Genomic DNA, 9,704 nt, shown 5'->3' on the forward strand with positions numbered 1-9,704 from the left:
ATCAAGTCAGATGTCTAAGCCTGAGTACTATTATACAATAAAATGCAATAGATTTATACGTCCGGATAGCAAACATGCTAACGTATTACATCAAAGTTATCATTGGTAGGTGTTAAATATGCTGTTTTACACCCCAGTTTAAAAAAAATTGTGCTTTCTCACAGTCGGTAATTGCCAATGCTAGGTTTGCAGTGGTTGAAAGTTGTCTTGTCATGCATCATAAAAATAAACTGCCCATAAATGTTGCTTAACGGAGTTATTATTAGTAGCCTACCCTAATAATGTTGTATTTTGTCTTCAACGACAAAAATGGCATTGATATCATTTGAACTACGCTCCTGGTAGGTCTATTACTATTTGAAAAGAAGAGTCAGCAGATGTCTTCAAGGTCAAAATGTATTTAGCAAGATGTTAACCTTTTAGCTGCCATCAGCTATGGCGTGGGTAACAGTAACTAGAATGTTATATTAACACATGTCCTGGTGTTTCCAAGCTTTATAATGGCAGTGAATGGCAGCCCAAAATTTGAAGCCCAAAAAAGTGCATCTTATCCATTATAAAAGTTCTCTACAGGGCTCCAGGGGGTTAATAAAAGTCTTCTGAAGCGAATCGATGGGTTTGTGTTAGAAAATATCCTCTCGCGATTCAAACGGATTATGCAAGGTCCGGCGTCATCGTCGCGGCAGTTACGTTTTTTCCGTAAGTTGAATACGGAAGGCGGTCAGCAGGAAGCTAGATATTTTACTTTATAACGTGTTAAATATGTATATTTTTCTTACAAAAACCCATCGATTCGCTTTAGAAGGCCTTTATTAACCCCCCGGAGTTGTGTGGAGTACTTTTATAATGGATGGATGCACTTTTTTGGCCTTCAAATTTTGGGCAGCCATTCACTGCCATTATAATGCTTGGATTAACCTGGACATTTATTAATATAACTCTGATTACGGCTGTCACTTTTGTGAAAAAATCCTGTTTGATTTTTGAGACCTAAGTGTTCATTGAATTGATTGTAAAATGTCTAAAGACATTTCCATTTTCAACGCCAAAATATAGGCCAATCCACGGACAACTAACAGGTATTAGGACGAACATAAAGAGGGCCCCTCATAGTTGTAGTGCTGCTGTGATATGGGAACTCGCAATCGCACAATTTGCACTTTTTTCTTCTTCATTATTTGATCTACAGTCCAAAACCCGAAGTGCATCCATATCGAACTCCTCAAGTTATTAGGGGTTATCACTCGTCTCTTATGTCACACAGGTTGATTGCCGTTGTCCTCCATTTTTTTTGGGCAAAACACCAGCAGCAGCCGATTGAAACTATAGGAGTGTAAAATTGGTGAGAATCCTCTTTTTAGCTTTCGCAACGCCTACTGCACTTTCGAAATTCTTTATTTTATTTTTACATATTTGGTTAAAATTGATTCCCTATTTTCGTTTTCAAAACTTGTGTTGGTTGGTCCGATCGATTGTGCAATCGATTTTCGAATGTAAAGTCACAGCCCTTAGCCTGACGTCGTCATACTCAATTCTAGTCAGAATTTGAGTCTGATACTGCTCCGTTGGGCTGTGATTATGGGGCGTGTTTCAACCGAACCAGGAAAGACCTCAATTGGATAGACCTACAACCAATCAGAGCAACGGAGCGACGCATAACGTTAGTTGTCAAATGTCAAAAGAACTCAACTGCACTGTGTTGCCAAGTCCGCGGGTTGTTTTCCATGTCCGCGGGTTGAAGCGACCCCAGTTATGTGATATACAGACCCAGGAATGCGAATTTTAGCAGGCAGCCCTGCCAAAATAACACATATTTTACCCCCCAAATGCCATTTTTTCCAGAGAAAACTCTGATTGTATATTTCTGAAAAAAGAATGTAATTTACATGGCTTGAGGGTAAGTAACTCATGGGGTAATTTTCATTTTTGGGTGAAATATCCCTTTAAAATTTGTTAATCAAATCTGTGTCCTGTTTCACCATGTCTACACCAGACGTGAACAAACAAAGTCTAGACACAAATCGAGGTAAGTAAGATATTTATTGTGCATTGTTAGCAGCTTCATTGAACTTTGTACTGTGTGAGATCGTGATGAACTGACATAGCGACAGCGTTTAGCGATCGTAAATGGAGCGGTCAGGCTCACTTTCGAGTCTACAGTCTATATAATCCATTGAATAAAACTATTGTTTTTCATGTTGCAAACAGGATTAATGGCCAATTGCATGCTGCAAAGTTTTGGAATTGACAGAGTGAAATAGTAACACATTAAAGCAATGTAAAGGCAGACTAATAGATTAATAGAAAAATATTTGTTGCAAAATATTGTTGAAATTCTAAATAATCTTAAATGTCTCACTGTACACCGTTGCTTAGCCTACATCTGCACTTTAATAGAGCACCCTCAGTGATTTCAGAAGCAAGCACCCTCAGTGATTTGATTATGATACCTGTGTAGGCATAATAGGCCAAAGATAAGATAAGATGGCATAAATAATATATATATATATATATTTTTTTTTTAAGTTATATTGTACTTTGTTTGTATAATGTCTGCTGGAAAGCTAAAAAATGTTCAGTGTTAAATAAATAGTTTGTAGTTTTGTAATTTATTTTTCTTTTAAAAAAAGCAAGACAAAATAGTGAAAAGCTAATTTTTACTATTTAATTTATGCAATGGTGAAACAATTAGCAAAATAAATGAACTTTTTTTTTGTAAAAAAAAAACGCGTTCGGTATTCAGCCAAGTGTTTTATTATTATTTGGCTTCGGCCAAGAATTTTCATTTCAGAGCATCCCTAGTGTCCATTCAAGCACAAGGAGACTTTGAATGTCTCCTTTTTTGAATGAGGAATCAATTCGGTGTTTGCATGCAATCTGAAACACTGCTCTGTGTGTGTGGCTGTGTGCAAGCACGCAAGTACCGAATTGAGTTCTCTTTTACCTCTTTTTGTGCGTGAAAGGTTAAAAGTCACTTGAATGTGTAAACTGGCAAGACAAAACACTTGCAAATGTGTAAATGTGCAATCAGTCTTACTTCAACGTGCTTGATTAATGGTTTCAAAAAGAAAACAATAATTAACCCGAGTCTGATGTAAACTCTGCAAGTGAAGACATAATGAGTAATAATCAACCACTTATAAAACAGTTTGTAAGCTAATGACCTTCTGTAAGCTAATGAGGATCTAATGGTGCATTCTTCTATAAACAGCCTGAGGCAACAGTCCCTGCAATGAATCTTTATCAGGATCTCTGAGTATACTGGTTTGAAGTTACATTAAACCAAAGACATTTCTATGAGTGCACATAAATGAAGCCAGATAGGTGATTGCAGCCACTGTAAAAAAACTGGAACTGATAAAAGCCATCAAACTATACAATGCAACAGTCCAAAGGGATGTCTCCACAAATATGTACTTCAGGGGATTTCAGCCTGTCCTACTTCAGCAGTCTTGACCTTCTCGACTGTAGCAGAAGGAACTGTGTGAAATATTCGAATGCTATACCGATCCACAATCCGATTTCTGACTTGTTGTGTTGCAGCCTGAATCATAATCACAGTGTTCGTTCGTTGACCAGAGGAGAAATGGTCCCTCGACTGAGCCTGGTTTCTCCCAAGCTTTTTTTCTCCCTTCCATCACCTGATTGAGTTTAGGTTCCTTGCCACTTTCTCCTCTGGCTTGCTTAGTTGGGGACACTTAGCCTGGTTTCACAGACAGGGCTTAGATCAAGCCAGTATTAGGCCTTAGTTCAACTGGGGCATTTAAGTATCTTTTATAAACGTGCCTTATATAAAAAATAATTTAAAAAAACATTACTGGTGTGCATCTTGAGACAAAACAATGGCACTGATATATTTTAAGATATGCTCCAGTTAAAACAGCTCAATAACGCATTATAGTCTGGGATTAGTCTTAAAGGTCCCATGGCATTAAATTATCATTTTATGAGGTTTTTCAACATTAATATGAGTTCCCCTAGCCTGAATATTGTCCCCAAGTGGATAGAAATGTTGATCGGTGTAAACCCGAGTTCTGGCTGTCTTTCTCTGCCTTTGAGAAAATTACAGGCCAGACGAGCCAATCCTGAAGTCTCCTGGTTTGACGTCCAAGCAGGAACGGTTTCCTCCCTTTCCTCCGCCCAGAGAATCTAGCACGCCCATGCAAGCGCTCGAGAGAATGGAGATCATTACTTGTGAACGAGTGAACGCTGGCAGTTTCTCAGTGTTTGGATGTACAAATGAAAACAGAAGTCTTTTTTCAGTTCCTTCTGATCTGTGATCAGTGATTTCTGATGTGTAGCTAATTATTTATTATTCCTGCACACGCAGCGGCTTCTCTCTCCAGACAGAACGGTGTTTTCTATCTTGTGAGTCAGTGTTTTTGTACGTCCTCGTCGCGTCTATCGGTTCTAAAATGTGCATACAGTCGGGAGTTTCTGCTCAACATCGGCAGAGTCAGATCTTTAGAGATAAACTTCACACACGCCGAAGCTCGGGCTGCACTGCCTTCAACATCCCCGACCCCCAGTACTGCATCTGGCCCACAGCGGAGGCACCAAACGCGGCGTGAGATTAAGCAGAAGGGGGGTAAGCGTGAGTATATCCGGGCTAGCCAGCCTAGCCCCACAATAAACTGGATTGCATTCGATTACTGCTGTTGTGTCTTTGTTTGCGCTGTGTACTCAACGCGCGTCACTGACGCTTTTATTTTATTTTAAAAATAATGCTATTATCAACACTTACTTTTTACTCGTTCATCTCGAGCTGTAATGGTACTTTGCATGTGTTACAAAGTTGGTAATAATGATGAAGACGGACTCGGTGTGACTGGGACTCGTGTTTATTCAGAACTCTCAGATACAAACACAATAAACTCGCGCTGACTGACAGCGCTCTCATAACTCAGTAGTTACTATAAATAACTTTGTTAGCAATCGCTCCGTCTCCGTGATGTCCGGTTCGCGAACGAATCATTCTTTTGAATCGGTTCTTTTTAGTGAACCGAACCAGTTCACCAAATCGGACTGAATCGTTCTAAAGGGTTCGCGTCTCCAGTCAGCGCTGATCCATAATTTACTAAAGTTACTAACTTTCTGACATGAGTGACAGTCCCTCCGACTAGAAATAGACTAATAACCTGAAGTATATGCTGTAACTACAACAGTTCAGACATGCTGAGAACTGATGTGAAGTGAACTCAGGTCCAGCCGTCTCTCTGGCAGCAGCTCGTGCCTGCTCCTGCCTCGTAGACCTCGTTAAACCACGCCCCCTCCGCTCATTTAAAATACAAAGATGTCAGCCAATCACAACAGTGGGCGTTTTTACTGAAGTCTCACAGCAGACACGCCTCTTGAAGCAGGGCATTCAGCCACATGGCAAACAGCAGTATAGAAAAAATGCCTTTTATTTCTAAATTATGACATTTTATGATGTAAAAGTCATACTAACAATATAAGTACACCTCAGGAAACATTATAAAATAATAGAAAAATGCCATGCCATGGGACCTTTAAGCCTTGTCTGTAAAATAGGGGTTAATATTCAACAATATATTATTGATTTGACTGCACTGACACTATTGGATGAGAAATGAACTAGATGATGACATCACTGCTTTCTGTAGAACTGCTTATAGATGAAATTAACTAATTTAATAATTGATTATCTTTACAACATAACTGATTCAACACTGATTCAACTGATTGAGGCTTTCGATACAATCAACCATAGCTTGTTTTCAACTAAAACGTAATCTTTTAATTTCTCTACCGAGGTAGTATATTGGTTTTCATCCTATCTTCAAGATAGAGTACAGTGTGTTAAAGTCGCCCAGGAAACATCATCGCTTTTTTGAACATCAAAATGGGCATACCACAGGGTTCTATACTTGGTCCTTTGCTGTTCAGTCTTTTTATAAATGACTTACCATCAAACTGTTCAGGTGCTAGCTTCCAGCTCTATATGCAGATGATGCAGTTCTTTATGCACCTGCCAATTCACAAGAGCTGGCTGCTGATGTACTATTGCTCATGTCAGACAGTGGCTACATTTTACAAAGACAGTCTCCATGTGTTTTTCTATTAGGAAAGTTGATCTAAACGAAAGATTTTAAATTAACTTACAAAATAAAAAATTCACGCTGTTACCTAATTTAAATATCTTGAATTGGTCTTAGATCCCCAACTTTAATTTGCTAAACATAAAGAAAATTTCTAAAATAATACAAAGTAATCTTAACTGTTTTAAACTAATCAGAAATTACATACCAAACCAGGCAGCTCTGCTGTACATGCATGCTATGTTTGTTTTTTTCTCACATATTTCATACTGCATGACAAGTAGTTCCATCTGCAACAAAAACACACTGGTTCACTCTATAATCAAGCAATAAAAATGATGGATAAAAAGCCAATCTGCCATCATCACTGTCATATCCTCAAGAAATATAATTTACTAAGCGTTAAAAGCTTTTAGCGATTTATATTTTCTAAAATTAATTTTCAAATGCATTCATAATTTAGCACCTGAGCCACTTAGTAAATTTATTCAGATACAGAACAGCAAAAGAGTTACTAGAAGCACTACAAATTATAACTGCATAATACCATACTGCAGGACAAGCTTCGCTCAGACAGCCTCTTCTGTCAAGAGCTGTAAGCTATGGAATTCATTACCATCTGACTTTAAAAAGTTCACTTCTAGGCTTAAGAAAAGCCCAACCAGTGACAGGAGATGAAAATTAGCATTAGCTATAAACTCTGTATGCGCATCAGTTGCAGTAATTTTTTCGTAACTATGTTTGACTGCATTGTCCCTGTTAAATAAATAAAATAACATTTTAGATGAACAATGATACTATTTTCTTTTAGCCTTCCCTGTTATCACTATAAAAATGCTCTGAAGCAATCTGTATTGTATAAAGCGCTGTATAAATAAAGGTGACTTGACTGTATCCAATAATACAAAATAATTTACTCATATAATGTTAAAATGTCATATTTTTGACAATCTATTAATTTGATATTTAATTACAGTAAAAATATTACTATAAACTAATTTTAATTTAAAAAATCTTCATATTCAGTTTGTTCCTGCATTACAAAAAGGCCTTGGGGTCAAACATTTCATTTTCAGAATCATCTCTTTTCGTTGCAAATGAAAAAAAGACAAAAAACTACTTATGCATCATTTGTTGTCCTATTTGTGAAAAGTGCCAGCTGTTAATAGAGGATGACAATCACATCAGACAGCCCTGGCAAGACTAGAGTGGATAATGTTACTCATGGTCTGCTGGTCTGGGTTAAGATGGTCTCCAAGTCTTACCAGCTGAAAATCACTACAACCAGCCCACATGACAGCTGAGACCAAGATGAGAGACCAGCAACCCAGCTTATGATGAAAGCAATGTTTCATAAGCTGACAGAAAACGAGTCAGAATCATGACATTGTTCGCCTGTTATTGACAAGTGCCCGTTATTGCTGGTTGTGGTTTTACTCCTCTTGTTAAAGGTCAAACTTAGGTTACAATGCAAACCAACCAGTTAAAAATGCAAATCAAAGAAGCAAAGAGATCTATGTTGTGCTATGGCATATTGCACCGCTTAGAGCATGACTGTGTTCTGATGCTGGTCCCACAAAGGAGGAGATGATACAGCCATCACACATGACAGGTGCCAATGATGACAAATCATCTCTGCCACGATGACAGCTTCATTCGCACCAGGGATTGAATACAAAGAATGAATGAATACAATGACAATTCCCATCATCTCACTTACCCAAAATCTTGATCCATAGATTTAAAGAAGAATTTGTAGCTGTTAACCGGTCGGTTGCTGAGGACATTTTTGAAATCTGCCAAAGTTACCTTCTCTGGAGCCACTGACAGTTTCACCAAATAGGGAGTTTCCTCCTCATCTATATGGTAAATGATTTTAGTCTCCGCCATCAGAATATGGTGGGAACAATTGCCGGAGAACGGCGCGTGTTCCTGATGCTGCCTATCCAGACGTGCGGCGACAATAAATACAATGTCTACAATAATGGATGCTAAATGAATACAATCACGCATTTAGCGCGATTGAAGCTGTGAAGTAAGCGACTTTGTAACGCTAAGGATAAGAACACTGCCATTATGGAGGCCTGATAGGTATCTATTGCAGCTCACTATGCGGAGGTTTTGCTGCCTGTGTTACTGAAACAGGAAGGAAAGGTTCACATCCTTGAGAGAATCAGCCTGGAATATCCGAGCCGTTTTCCTGCGCAGTGCTGCCACCGAGTGGTAGACAGAAGCAACGCACTCTATGGAATGACTGCGATATCGACAGACCTAGCTAATTATTTTTATTGTTAGCATTTTATTCTGGTTTATTATCCGAGTGTCTGTGAGAAGAAGATAAATTACAAAAAAACTTTTAGATATCAATCTACCTAGCTACATATGCGATGGACATCGTGTATGCTCATCTTTATCGCTCCTTTGAGCATATCTTGAGTAAAACAACTTTATATTTAACGAAGCACATACAAAAGATTTGTTTAGCTGCTTCAAAAAAAGGACATTCGAATTTGAAGAATTGGTTACACTTTACATTAAGGTTCCCTTTGTAAAGGGTTTATAAAGGTGTTTGTTAATGACCAATAGCTCATTTACTAATACATTATAACTCGTTGATAGGCTAAGCAGTTAGAACTGCATGAATAAAAAGGGTGACTTTAACACCCTTTTGTGCAATACCTGCAAAATAGTGAGCCATTTTTAACTCACGTTATAAATGTTAGTTAATTTATTCACACTTATTTAACTCAAACCCAGATTCCTGATTTATTTCATTATGCAGCAATAATACACATAGTGAGACTGACACACTATTTGTGGTTTTCTCATTAATATCTTGTGACTGCCACTTTTCTTAAAATGATCCTTACCAGATGTTTTACCCATGATATTCCACAAAAAGCTCATGATGCCTGTCCACAGCAGTGTATAAAAACTGCTTTCTATGTGTGTGATTGGTTACTAATGTTTGACTCAATAACTCAATGGTTTACATGTTTACACTTATGGTTCACAAGTAACTAATATTGGAATTTAAATATTCATTAAGTTGTTGTGCTCGTTTTTGTTTTCAAAATAAAGTGAAATAATATAAAATGCGAGTTAAAAATGGCTCACTATTTGGCAGGTATTGCGTTAAAGTCACCCTTTTTATTCATGCGGTTATAACTGCTTATCAACGATTTATAATGCATTTATTAGTCATTAACAAACACCTTTATAAACCCTTTACAAAGGGAACCGTAATGTAAAGTGTTACCGAAGAGTTAATGGAACATCCAAATTCATTTAAATGTAGCTTTATTTTTTCAGTATAAATCAAATCAGTAAGAAAGTTATTCATTAATTTTGGTACACAATTTGAATAGTATTTCCTGAAACAACTGATTAGTGTCCGTGAAACTTAAATTCATTCAATTATAGGGGTGTAACAACCGTGTCACAATATATCGCAATACAAAAATACAACAATAATCTGTATTGTGTATAGTTCACCCAATATATAAATAAAGCTTACAGAGTTTTAGTGTCAGTACTACATTAAACTACTATGTATAATGTTGAATATAATGTATAATAATGCAATGGGGTAATATTTGCGGGTCCTGATAATGCCTATCTTATGTTAGGAGTAAAAAGTGGCCT

The 9,704-nt window shown here is 37.4% G+C and overlaps 1 protein-coding gene across 2 annotated transcripts in view; it reads right to left on the reverse strand.

Moving 5' to 3' along the window:
- Window positions 1–8,209, reverse strand: part of dvl1b (dishevelled segment polarity protein 1b) — a 44,663-nt gene extending 36,454 nt beyond the window's left edge. For both annotated transcript variants that reach the window (XM_079844719.1, XM_079844721.1), the window contains exon 1: window positions 7,780–8,209. In XM_079844719.1, the coding sequence (XP_079700845.1) occupies window positions 7,780–8,072 (293 nt within the window). In that variant the 5' untranslated portion in view covers window positions 8,073–8,209. The remainder of the gene's footprint in view (window positions 1–7,779) is intronic.
- Between the last annotated feature and the right edge of the window lie 1,495 nt (window positions 8,210–9,704).

This window comes from Gobio gobio (assembly GCF_949357685.1).
Source record: "Gobio gobio genome assembly, chromosome: 19".
NCBI lineage: Eukaryota > Metazoa > Chordata > Actinopteri > Cypriniformes > Gobionidae > Gobio > Gobio gobio.